Source organism: Lathamus discolor, chromosome Z, assembly GCF_037157495.1.
Source record: "Lathamus discolor isolate bLatDis1 chromosome Z, bLatDis1.hap1, whole genome shotgun sequence".
In the NCBI taxonomy this organism is placed as follows: Eukaryota; Metazoa; Chordata; class Aves; order Psittaciformes; family Psittacidae; genus Lathamus; species Lathamus discolor.
In genome coordinates this window covers 87,162,156-87,175,003 of record NC_088909.1, presented here as the reverse complement: position 1 = coordinate 87,175,003, position 12,848 = coordinate 87,162,156, and the positions used below count along the sequence as shown (strand labels likewise).

Below are 12,848 nucleotides of genomic sequence, written 5' to 3'. Positions count from 1 at the left end.
TGTGAGTCTTTTTTTTTTTGCGTCGTACAGGTAACTCGCGCCTACCGCTGAGGCCTTGCGGAGGAGGCTGCGAACAGCGTTGGGGTGGGTGAGCCCTGCCGCGGCTGCAGAGGCGCATGCCTGGCGTGGCGCCTGCAGTAATGGAGTGGCAGCGCAGCTCTGTTCCCGCAGTACTTACTTACTGCAGTATACTTATGTTCACTGCGTGTAGCTTCCCGAGGGAGAAAACGGGACCGAGGCTGTTAACCTGCTCTTTGCCGGCGCCCACGCCATTTGCGTGCGGCTCCGCTGCGGGGCTCCAGTTCTACCGAAGCAGCCCCCAGGGGGCAGCACGCTCCCTCCCTCGGCCCGCCCCGCCGCGCGCGGGCTGCTGGGTGCCCGCGCATCTTGAACGGAGCGCGGGCCGTTTATGCTGGGCAGTCATGGCGGCGGTGCAGCTGGCGGCAGAGAAGCAGCAGCCGCCGGAGGACGGGGAGCAGGCCATAGGCGCGGTGGACGTGCTCTTCTTGCTTCGGTCAGTGCTGGGGGCCTGGTGCTGCTGCTGCTGCGGGGCCCCTTTGGTGCCTGCTGCTCGGGGCCGCGGCGCGGGGCCTGACCATTGTGCTTCTGCTGCAGCCTGAAGAGCCAGATGAAGCAGCAGCTCTTGGAGTGCAGTGCTGCAGCTGGCGCCGGTGAGTTTATCCTGCGCTGGCTCCCTCCAGCAACACCCTCTGCCCTCCCTGGACGTAACGTTGTGATAGACGTAAATGTTTCGAAGTTATCAAAAGTGTTCGTTACAACAATAAAATGTTTTTCTTGGCGGAATATCTGACTTCAATTTCTAGACAGCTGCTGGGGACATGTTTGAATGCTTATAAAGCTGCCGTCCGGTTATTGCCCACTACTCTTTCTCCCCTTTGGTTTCCACTCACTTTCGGCTCCTCTGACACTCAGACAAGCGATGATTATTTAAGTGTGCCTAAGGGCTTGGCAGCAATATTGATTTAAGGCGGTTTTTCTTGTTCCCATCGTGTTTCCGTTGCCTGTATCTTCTTCCACTGAACCAGCCAGGCTGCATAGATAGAGTAGTGCTGCCAGCCAGCTTTGGCATGTCTAAAAAGCCCTAATGGAAATATAGTAAAGCCTAGTAATTTCTGCCATACAGCTCACTAATAGTGGAAGAGATGATAAGGTGTGGAGGGAGATTTAAGAAATACTTTGTTAATACAGTTATCAGGCTGCTTTATGCTCTGTAGATTGCATTTAAAAGTCTCTGTTGTGCCTTTTTTGTTAATGACATTCTTTCTTTACAGGTAAAGCAGCTGACTCTCATCACACTGGCAAGGAAAAGTCTGTGCAGATGTATGTCATTGGATAACTTAAAACTTTTGATGTATTTTAAATTAAGAGAAGGGCTAAGACTGAGTTTGGAGGTTCTCGCTAGCTACTGCTGTATTGTAAATCTCTGGATTAACCATCATTACTTTGCAGAAGTCTGGTGGAAATAAAGGAAATTATGGGAAAGTATGGGGGAAGAAATGTTTTGCTCAGTCTGCTGATGTAGTTTTGCATCTGATGTGGCTTCTAAATTTGCAGTGCTGTTTGCAGATGGCTAGAGTTCACTAATATAAGTTGAGCATGCTAAAATACTCCTAGCCTTAATAATTTGTGGTTTACAGGAAAAAGATTCTTAGACACTTAGAGAGCAAGTTAAAGTTGTGACACTGATTTTAAATTTTTTTTTTTTTTTTATATCTTCACAGTATTTAGGATTCTGTTTTCTTGGGATGTGTGTGTGTGTGTGTTTAGTTTTGGGTTGTGGTTTGTTTTGTTGTTTTTTTTTTTTTTTTCTCCTTCAGTGTTATAGAAGATTATAAAAAAGACATTGAGAATGAAAAGGCCTCTTTCTGGAGCAAGACATTAGCCTTGCAAAGGTAGAATTTTCTTCCTGTTTGTTTGGAAGTTTTCTGTTTGTGCATACACCACAGGCACATATATGTAATTCTGATTAAAATGATTTCAAAGTGATATAGGGTGTGGTACAAACATGAGTGATTTTAATAACATTGAACCAGTAGGAATGCAATTGGAGATACTGGGGGGAGAGGGGAGGAAGGAAGAATCAAGTTGAAATGTGTAAACTCAAAGGTTTCTGCAAAACTGTGAAAGTCTGACTGTATGAATCAGTAAATATATTTCTTGGCTGCATTTTACAAATGCTTATGAAAAGGTAGTTGATAGGATAAATGTTACGTATCTCCTGTGTTGCATGGCTGTTCATTTCAATTCCCACCTTTGCCCAGTTTACCTTCCACAGATTCTGGGATTAATGGTTTCTTGGTGTGTTTGCAAGAGAGAAGGGAGTTGCCACTCACAAGTAATCATAGACTCACCTTTTTTTGTCCTGAGGGTTAAGCCCCTTTATTTAAGAGGCATAATATTTAAAAGGTACTGAGAATTTTATATGTGTAATTCCAATATTAAAGTAGCTATAAATGGAACCTAGGAAATATATTTTGTAACTTGTCTCAGTCTGTTTCTCCCAGTTTCATGTCAGTTCTCATCAGCTTTGTTTTTTCCCCATGCTGTGCAGGATACAGGTTATGGCTGCCCTGAGAGACAAAATGAAGCAAAATGATAATGACTCACAGTAAGGTGTTCTTGGGAAAAGGATGGCTGGAAAGGAATGGTCTTTACACAGTTTTCTCTGACACATTTCTACATTACTGCATTGTACCTTTTTTAAAAAGCAAGCTTCTTTCTTCTAGTTCTGACTGAATGATATACCGTCCACCTTCTGGCTGGAATCTGCATGATCAGAACTGTTATACCCAGGGTGGATTTACATCTGAGCTAACCAATCTTTGATTACAGAGATCATAATTTTTTATTCACTAGTGAGAACTGTTTGTAGTTAAGAGTTTTTTGCCTTTAATACATGAGTTACCTGCATTTATAATAGCTGAGCACATATTACAAGCTCATAACAGGGCCTTGGTGCTGCTTTCCTGCCTTCATTCATTTGTTGTGTAGAAGTTTAATGTCCTTGAAAAAGGGCAGAAAATTTTGAACATGTTTAGAATCAGCTTTTAATTTCCTGCCCAATATTAACAGGTGCACACATCTGAAGCGTAATATGAGAAATTTAACTTCTGTCAGAAATGCAGCTGAAAACATTGCCTTGTCATGATGTCCCTGCCCCATGCCAGAATTCAGGAGCTTCAATTAGCCATTCTCAAGTGGCTAGGCTTCTGTGATGCCTTTCAAGCTCTGTGTTTTGAAATGTTAGACAGACTTAACTGAAACTGAGAAACTGAGGGAAAATAAGGAGGCTGTTTGGCTCTTACAACAACACTTAGTATAATTACTGTTAAAAAAAATGCAGTTTGGGGGAGGGAGAGGTTGGGGATTTTTTTTGTTTAATCCAAATAGCCTTGATTAAAACATGTATGCTGTTGACTCATTAATACTCTTAATGTATGCAACTGTGTTCCTTCCTTAGACTGATGCTGGAAACTGTGCAAGACATAGTAAGGCTCAGCCAGGCAGTAGCTGCATATCAGCAGGTAAGTGGCAGTCATAGCTGCTATTGCAGTTGTTCAGGTGAACATGATGGGCACAAACACAATTTGAAAGTATTAAGATTTCACAAGTCCTTTGAAGCTAAATGCGTGGCCCAAAAGTTGCAGTGCCTACTGGTGTTAAAATTACTGAAATTATTACTTGAGAGTATGTAAGAAAGTCTGTTTCTAGAGCTGCCCTTAACTGCTTTTGTAATTGGAGTTAGCATTTTTCAAAATATTTTGGAACCAGGAGTCTAAGAAATACTTTTTTTTCCTCTTTTTCCAGCAAGCACGTGAAAAGGAACAGAAAGTGGCTGACATTCAAAAGCAAAGACTTTGTAAGCATGTTAGCTATACTGACTTTATGTTTGAATGTACAGTTCATGTTTTAAGGTTCTTGTATCAGTATTAATTTACATCTAAAGTAACTGCCAGACTCTCAACACGGTTATAAAACTTCTGAAAAGAGTAGGAAGTACTGCAAAAATGAGCTGCTGTGTTGTCTACTTGAGCATGAGACTGACCATTAGAATGGGAGACACAAAAAGATTCTCAAAGAATGTGGTGGTGTTTTATTATTAGTGTAAGCTCCCCAGAAAATTGCACATCATTGAGTAATTTAAAGCAGTATCTAAAGTACCTTTTTTTGGCAGATTGCACCTTTATGAAATGTTTGCAGAATAGGGGATGTGGGATTTACTTGCAAAGAACCTTTGTACATAAGTTGGTATTCAGTAGGCTTGTTAGAGTGGGTCAAATTTAGATGCAGTCAATCTTTGGAATCTGTTTTCTTGACTATACCTACTGTCATATGACCAGGTTTGCCAACAGTTTTAACAGGTATTGTGTTTCATGCATGCAAAGTGGTGTGTATGTTGACAGTAATGAAAATAATGGAGGTGTCCGTCTTCTTAGAAAAAGTGAACATGCCTAATATCTTCAGAAATAAGGGGAGGAACGCTGTGTCAGCATTCTTTCAATGTATGAACTGCCTCTAAATAGCTTTATTCAGTCTTACGTTTTAGCCTGGCTTCCTACAGAACACTAGTAATATTCACTGATGTGGTACACGTACCTCTTGTACAACTCTAGAATTTGTTTTCAGTCAAATATGAAAAAGGGGGAAAGATCTTAAACATCTGACTATGAAAATTGTGACAACTGGAGGTGAGATGTAGAACAGATATTCAAATTACAGTCCGCATCTGATGAAAATAAGAGACAGTGTACAAAGTACTTTCTGGTTTGCTAGCAGCCAGGGAAACAATTGATCTACTTTGATACCAGGTACCCACAGGGCATGTTGCCTCTTGTGTGAAAGGAATATCTTGATATATACTGGGGGAAGGGATGGAGCATGAAGTTAAGGGTATTATTGCAGTGGGAGTGCCTTAGATGTCTCGTGAGATAAAAAGTAGATCTGTACTTCTGCGGATCACCTTACTACTCTTTAACACTTCATTTTCCTCATAACGGAAAAAGTTCTAAAAAAAGTCGGAACACAGAAACTAATGCAAATCCGTGACATGATGAACAAACTAAAGGAGAAACAGACAACTGGGGAGGTAAAAATGCTGGAGGAGATGCATACTGCCTACCAGAAAGAGAGAAAGATAACTTCAGTAATTCAAAATGTATTGCAGGTAAGGTATTTCAGCTTTTAAAAGCCAGAGTGCAGTTTTGCATTACAGTTACAATAATATAGTGTCCAGTAAATGTAACTTTGGGCAACATTCTGTTTTCTAATGATTTTAACAATAGTAATGGAGAAACTGCTATATGAAAGGAAAACTTTATTGCTTTAAAGGTTGCAAGCATGAAATTGTCAAGATTTTTTTTTTTTTTTATAATTATGGAATTTCAAGACAGGCTATCAGGCTGTCTTACTCTTTTATTCCCTTAAAGGTATAAAAACAATGCATTTTCTCAAAGAATGGCTGTTAAAGCAGTGGCTGTATTTCCTTATACTGAAAGTCAAAAGTTACCCCTACACCCCCCCCAAATCAGTTCCCCTATCTCATGGTTAGGAAAAATAAGTAGTAGGTCTTAATCCCATGATACCACTGAGACAGGCTGCTGCTCCGCACTCTGCCCTTCTGACCACATGTGCTTTCTCTGTGTTGCCCACTGCAGCCTTGTGAAAGCCTTAGCCTGCACCCATGGCCCATTTCCCATAGCTTTCTGTGGTGTTTTTTGGTTACCCTTTTGGTATCAGATGCTGCAGACTAGCCTGAATCCATATAGCTGGCTGGCAGGTCATCTGGACTGTGAAAACATACAAAGTGAGGAAGAAAAGCTCATAGTTTGGTATAGGGTGGAGGGGCCTCCTGGAGCATCCTGTGCTCAGAGGGGCACTTTACTAAAGGTCACGTATGCTGTGCTGCAGTCAGGAACTCTGCCTCTCACTGTGTGACTTGTCCTGACTTCCTTTGCCTAGCCACATGGATTAGTGACCTAAGTACAAAGATGGGAGGCACACTGAATTTACACAGTAAATCGTAACTGCGATGCAACTGAGTTTATCTGCAAACAGATTATGAAATCCCAGTTAAGCATGCGCAAAGTTTATTTAAAAAATTTAAAATGGGGAAGAGAGAGGACATAGTTGGGGGCTGCAGGTAAAGACAGGATGTAATCATGCTGTGAACTTGGATGATCAGAAGAATTTCAAAGACAGAAAAGCAAGTCTCATGGTTTTGTGTTGCATGCTGTCTACTACTAGCTTGCATTGATAACAAGGCTACATCTCATACTGAGAACAAGAAATTAAACATTTTAGTGGGGTTTAGATTAGATCTCCTGGTTTTGTATTCCTGAGGTCTTCCGAACCATAAGTAGAGCAAATCTTTTATTGGTTAACTTTAATAATTCCCTTTTTCAGTCCAGAATGGCAGGGCGAGAATGTCAGCTGTGGTATCTTATGTTTGAGGCAAACTTTATGTGTTAAAAAACAAATCCTCTAAATTCCTATGTTTAAATTAGGGCTAGTGCGCAAGCGCCTCTGGGGAGTTCAAAGCACCACGTATTTTTTTACCTATGCATTGGCAATAGGACCTAAATTACTTGTCCTCTTTGCCCCATCCCACCTACTTCAAATACTATTGTGAACTTAAAGGGCTTCCAAATTAAAAATTATAAACCAAATAGATTTTGAGAGAATATAGTGGGAATAATCATTTTTCGTGGCTTTTATTTTTTTTTTTTTTTTAACCAATCTTCCTTTCTTACAGTGCATCATAATTGGAAGCAGAGTTAACTGGGCCGAAGATCCATCTTTAAAGGCAGTTGTTCTACAGCTTGAAAAAAAAGTCTGAGTTGGGAGAGGTGGTCTTTAATTTTTTCATATATTTCATACTCAATCTGCCAGATTTGATAATTACACATTATGAAAACACAATTTAGCCTTTCCGGAGTTGTCTGTTCACTGAAGGGACTGAGAATGTAGTCACACAACTCCTTGAAGTGAAATTTAGTTCCTGGTATACAGCAAATGTTTGACCAGGAACCATGGCTGAGGAAACTATCTGAAAAGACCATTCATAGCTATACTCTCCCAAGTTAAAAAGAAGAATTGATACGTTTCAAGGTTTTAGGTAAAATTCAGCTTAACAGAAGCCCTGTGTAAAGTCCAAACTGGAAGATGAAGTCAGATCTTCGGGGTTTATTTTCCTTTTTTCATTATTAAAGTTTCAATGTATGTGTTTAAATTTTTATGTATGCTCAATTTTACAATGAACATTTTCTGCTCGCAGCAACCACTTGTGACTGTGCTATGTGCTGCTTAGTTACAGCCCAGTTTCCAGCGTTGGACACAATCCGTGCCTGCCATCCCACACAGCAAAACATGTGAATGCTAGGCAAACTGCAGGCAAAGGGATGACTTCGTGCTGAGCGCTATTTTAAATTGACTTTTTCACTGAATAACCCACATCTTTGTTTTATGCTTGACAAACTGAGCACATCATAGCATGTAGTGCTAAAAGACTGTCGCTTTTAACTTTGTAAGTATATTTTTAAGTTTTCGGAGGATGGGCGGAACGTGTTCTCATCCAACGCAGAAAACATGCTGGTTTTGTCAACGCTGTGAAATCAGTTTTGATTTATACTCGGGCACAGGCCTGCGCCCGCGCACCCGCGTACGCCTGGGCACAGGCCGACTGTGGGCGGAGCCTCAGCCGCTGTGGGCGGGGCCCGGCTCTGCTCTTCAGACGCCGGAGGCGGGGCGCGGCGCGGTGGCGAGGGGTCGTCATGGGCAGTAAGATGGCGGCCGCCGCCAGGGTCGTTCAGGTAGCCGCGCTCGCTAACGGGGTCCGTGCAGGGGTGGTTGGGAGCGGGAGCCCGGCTCCGCTCTGCGGCGGGTCTCGTTTCGTGTGTTGTCCCGAGGCCTGGGGCGGCCGGCGCCTGAGGAGTCTCAGGGAGGCTGGTGTCCTTGGGGCGGCGGGAGAGACGCGCGGCCGGGCCCGCTAGCTGTGGGTGCTGGGTTGCGTTACCGAAGGCTGCTGTGGAGCGGCCGGCCCCGCCTGCTGCGGTGTGCGGGAGGCGAGGGGGCTAGCCGGCAGCTCCTTTCTAACCCATCCTTCTTCAAGGTGAAGGTGAGACGTAGAGTGTTCTTGAGAAGACGTTTTAAGAATGAGCAGTGTGGCTTCGGCTACAAGCTTTACAATTTATAGGTGGTTGGTGTTTTTTTTATGGAGATAAGACAGTTTCGTCCAGCCATCTGAACAAACATACAGGCAGAGCTCAGCTAGTTAGACCATGTGCTTAAAAGTTCGAATTTGTGTGGCCGCGGTATCAGTTTTTGCACGCACACACACACATACAGGCTGCAGTGGGAAAAGGAAGAGAACGGTTGTTCCTGCTCTGGATATTAAGGTGGAGGAATACCTTTAAAATTGACACTTCTCCTGGGGTAAATGCAGAATTTAAATAGGTAGTAAGTGTATCAGTGGTGGTGCAGAAAGCAGCAGGATAGAAGGGGTTGTTTAATACATTGTATGTGCCAGTTTACTATTGTGGAGGTAATGTGTGTCTAGAAATATATTTTACTCTTGTTGTTTCTCCCATACCTTGCCTTGTTCTAGGTAGTAAAGCCACATACTCCATTAATTAAGTTCCCTGACAGATTGAGTGGTCCCAGACCTAAAAGTAAGTATTTCAACTGTAGATCTGATCTGCACCACTTTTTTTTTTCTTTTTTTTTCCCATTAACTGTTTTATTTAAGAATTGGCAAACAATTGATTAAGGCAGATTCAGGAAGAATCCCATTTTTCCAAATACTAGTATTTGCCTGAAATGATTATGCCTAAGTCAGTTTGTATTTGCAGAAATTATGTTGCATTTCCTCATCTTTTCTAGTTGGGGTGCATGCTGTCTGCAGTATTTAAAACTGTGATTATAGCCATACATTTTAAAAAGTATTTCCTTGTGCTATTAATTAATGCTGAGGAAAAAAAAAATAATTGCAATCTTTGACATTATTTTTTATACCTACGTGTGTGTTGATACTTACAGGATTCTAATTACTGTTATATTTAAACATCAAAGTTACATGAGTGATAATTTGGTTTAATACTCCTTTTCAGTCAGCAAAGCATTTTAAACTAAAATAGGAGACATCTGAAGGAGCTCTGTTTCAATATTCTCACTTCTGTATAAATGGTACCACACCACAATACTTGCCACAGCATTATCACATTTGTGACTTAGCTTTAGTTTATTCATTAACATTCCAAAATACCTACAGTGCGCATCAATACGCTCCAGGAACTGTTTTCTGCAATAGCTTTGTCAGAATTCTGTATGTTGTGTACAGTTCAGCCAAATACATCACCTTTCATGCCAATGAACTGCTGTCTCAAGGGGCTTGACAATGCGTTGCTTACCTCCTGTTTATGTCTGCATCAGAAGAGTTTTGTGGCTATGTCTTTTAAGTACGTTAGACTTTTCTACCTTAACCATGTTCTGTCATCTCACTGGTAAATTGCAGTCTACCTCATTTTGCTTGAATGCTGTAACGATAACTGCATTTCAGTGTACCAGGCTGTTGCTTCTACATAGCCAAACAGAGCTTTGCAGATAGAGAACGAACTTTTAGGGCCTGGGTGCTTGAAAGGCCAACCAAATTGTTACTGTGTTACTCCTGCAACAAGATGACCTCAAACAGAGAAGGGGAAGATGTAGTAGTGACTGTGTCTGAGCTAAAACAACAGCAGTGTTATGTCTGGTACTTTTGAGACTTGTCCTCTGTTTTTAATTGGCTAATGCATGTACTCCAGCTGCACTTCACTGAAACATACAATAGAGGAAAATCCTTGGCAAATCTCTAGACATTTTTGTGGTGTGTGGAAAAAATTTGGAGAAACTGTTTCTTGGGTTTTTTTCTTATATAAGGTGTATTATTTCTTGAAACAAAAATGTTTTGCCCCTGTTCAAAGTATGCTCTTGATGGGCTCTCATCCGCCATGCTTTCTGGGACCTTCCGTTGTTCCTCAGCCACCTGATCAACTTGGGACTTTCAGATACAGTCCTCTGACAGAGAACTTCTGAATATGCCTCTCAGGGGTGACTTTTTTTTATTTTTATCTTTATTTTAAACCAGTAGTGGTTCAATCACATAGCCACAGGTGTTTGATGCCCCAGTCCTGCCCTTGACTCGAACCCACTATGGCTAAAACTGTCTTCTTTCTTGTGTCCTCACTGGCCTTGTTAGAGATAGGAAGGACTGAGGCAGGCAGCACTGTGGTATTTTAACTCCTTGCATTCTCTGACTCACCTAGTTTTGATGCTGCATATAGTTATATAGGCCCACCCTCCCAGCTGTTTAGATGTTGCATTTGTCTGGCTCATTTTTCAGGAGTACTGAGAGGAACTTCCACGGAAGCTTTCTACTTTATCGGGTCTTTTAACCTTACATATAGTGCTCTGGGTGTTTACGAAGTGAGCATACTGCTGTGAGACTCCATCCTGTGAGGTGGGGTATATTTCTGTGTTACAATCAACCATGGTGGGACAGACGTAAGGTTTCTGGTGCTGACTTGGATAGTGCTGCCCCTTTATTATCTCTTCTCCTATCCTCAAAATTAGGACAACTTTAATGTGAATTCCCTAAGCCTGGCTCCTAGCCCTCACCTGTGCAGTACTTTATGTACTCCTTGGTCTCTGCATTCATTAACACTGATTGTCGATACCTGGTATTTGGTGGTCATTCTGCACATCATTAACAAAATTTGATAGGATGCCATTTTATAATGTTAGAAATGGGTACAACACTGCATTGCATGTTGTAGTTGTGAGCTTCATCTTTTTTACAGAAAGATAAAGTTCATAACTCTCTATTTCAGTCATCTGACTTTACAGTCGCAGTAAACAAAAAGCATCATCTCAGTGGATCTTGGTTATCTTTCTACCTAATTGCCTCCACACACTTTGGGTTTTTTTCTAAGTACAGCTTCCCAGTGAAGAAGCATGTTAGGATATATGCTGATTTATCTTCTATTCCTGAATCAGTATTTCTGCCACTTGAATATGCTTTCTCCTACTGTCAGAATTTTTTCACTATGCTCTTGATACATATAACAAAAATAAAAACATGCTGTGAGAAGCAGAATGTCTAAATCTTTTAAGTATTTGTTACAATGAAGGTAACTGTTAATAACTGGTTATTTGCTGCCCATTAATTAATTTTACAGTGTTGTTACATTTTTGTAAATGGTTTTGCAATCTGGGTTTCAGTACAGGAATCCTCACCAGCAAGTGTGCCATCTGTTCATGCGTCAAAAGCACAGGAGTCTCTAGGGGGCAGAGCACCACCGTCTGTTAGTAGAGTACAAGGTACACCAGACACTTATGAATTAGTAAGAACCTTACCTCAGAAATACAGAAGGAAACTTATGACAGATGAAGAGATTGGCTATATTCAAGTAAGTTTCATTTATTAGTGTGTGTTGTCTGTATGTATGTAGGTTCCTTCTGCACCTTTCTCAAAGTTTCAGATATTTTACTACCTCATAATTCTTTGTGTGTGTGCTCTGAGGTTTCATGGCTTTGATGCACAATACCCAACCTGCAAATTCTTAGTACTGAAGGTACCCGATTTTCACTAGTCACTAGCTTGTATATTGCTGAGTAGAGGAATACAGATATAAAACAGACATGCAGATACCTGGTGATAGTAGCAGCCTGCATTAATCACCCTCACTGCAGCTTTTTTGTGGCAGCTGTTTTGTGTGTAATTTGAATGTGCTGAATGGGAGGACAGGAGTCCATACTTCAGCCAGTGAAGGCTTTAAGTCCAGAATACTTCTCAAACTATTTTTTATAAGTTATTTGTTAGTTAACTCTTGTATTTCTAGTAGTGGAAGCATTTCATTAAACTTGATGTGGATATTTTCTGCAATATTTGCAAATAAGGTATCGTACATGAAAGGCAAGAAAACCTGCTCTGTAACAGTTCTGTAACTGCAAACATTGATGCTTAAAAAGGGAGCATGCACAAAATATGAAAAAATTGTGAGATGGTTGTGAGTTTGATGTGAGAAGCAGCTTGCCATAGCTTTGTTAAATGGTAAAGACGCCTTCAGTGTAATCATGGTAGTAGGTTAAATCAGTTTTCCTATGTGTTTGTGGGTAGAGTATGATAATTAGAAATTAGTTGCTTCCCATAGTAATACACTCCTTGACCTCTAGCATAAATTTTCTAACAGTGAGATAGATCATAAAATAATTTCTTTTTGAAAATATGAATGGAATACCTTTCTGATTTCTCATAAGGATTGTAATGGCTGACTTTGGCTTTGGTTTTACTTTGGAATAATTTTACTTTGTAAAATAGTTTGAAAAGTTACGTTTATTACTGCTGTGATAGCCAGGCCTTTCTAAAGCGAGTCAAAGATAGGTTTCTTCAGAGAAGTGGATGCAGCTGTAACTGTAGGTTGCATGTGCTGGTCTTTTTGTATCCTCCCCTGAGAAAAAATGAGCGGTTAGCAGTAGACGCAGGTATTTGACACTCTGCATGTGTTCTTATAGAGATGTGTACACCAGAAGTTAAAACTAGAACACTGTGTGTTAAGCTGTAACAGTGTAAAAGATTTTACCTCCATTTCCCTTTATTTTAGTGGCATATATTGAGCTTTTGCTTTTCTTTTACAGCGTGGAGGTCCAGAATAAGTATGGAAGATAGTTCACAAGCCACTGTTGGAGAGTGAAGTGTTATATTCACAATAAAGACATTTCCTTTAAGATTAAAAATGATTGTATACCAATAGCTTTAATAAACTCTCATATGGCAGGCGAGAAGGCTGACACAA

General features: G+C 41.0%; 2 protein-coding genes across 2 annotated transcripts; both read left to right on the top strand.

Annotated features, from left to right (window-relative positions):
- Positions 1-378: 378 nt before the first annotated feature.
- Positions 379-7,293, top strand: CENPH (centromere protein H). The gene is made up of 9 exons (XM_065661119.1): positions 379-514; positions 616-671; positions 1,293-1,341; positions 1,839-1,913; positions 2,573-2,629; positions 3,482-3,545; positions 3,829-3,880; positions 5,025-5,185; positions 6,773-7,293. The coding sequence occupies exons 1-9, from the start codon at positions 423-425 to the stop codon at positions 6,854-6,856; spliced, it is 690 nt and encodes a 229-aa protein (XP_065517191.1). The 5' UTR covers positions 379-422; the 3' UTR covers positions 6,857-7,293.
- Positions 7,294-7,730: 437 nt separating this feature from the next.
- KGD4 (alpha-ketoglutarate dehydrogenase subunit 4) lies at positions 7,731-12,848 on the top strand. Its single transcript, XM_065661120.1, has 4 exons — positions 7,731-7,829; positions 8,624-8,687; positions 11,275-11,462; positions 12,691-12,848. Exons 1-4 carry the CDS (start codon positions 7,791-7,793, stop codon positions 12,706-12,708), a joined length of 309 nt encoding a protein of 102 aa, XP_065517192.1. The 5' UTR covers positions 7,731-7,790; the 3' UTR covers positions 12,709-12,848.

Bases quoted from the DNA above. Each gene is read 5' to 3' on its own strand.
- CENPH (XM_065661119.1), top strand. From the start codon at position 423: ATGGCGGCGGTGCAGCTGGCGGCAGAGAAGCAGCAGCCGCCGGAGGAC. The intron at 3,881-5,024 runs GTAAGCATGTTA...TAACGGAAAAAG, and splicing joins CATTCAAAAGCAAAGACTTT to TTCTAAAAAAAGTCGGAACA. The intron at 5,186-6,772 runs GTAAGGTATTTC...CCTTTCTTACAG, and splicing joins TAATTCAAAATGTATTGCAG to TGCATCATAATTGGAAGCAG.
- KGD4 (XM_065661120.1), top strand. From the start codon at position 7,791: ATGGGCAGTAAGATGGCGGCCGCCGCCAGGGTCGTTCAG. The intron at 7,830-8,623 runs GTAGCCGCGCTC...GCCTTGTTCTAG, and splicing joins CCGCCGCCAGGGTCGTTCAG to GTAGTAAAGCCACATACTCC. The intron at 8,688-11,274 runs GTAAGTATTTCA...TCTGGGTTTCAG, and splicing joins GAGTGGTCCCAGACCTAAAA to TACAGGAATCCTCACCAGCA.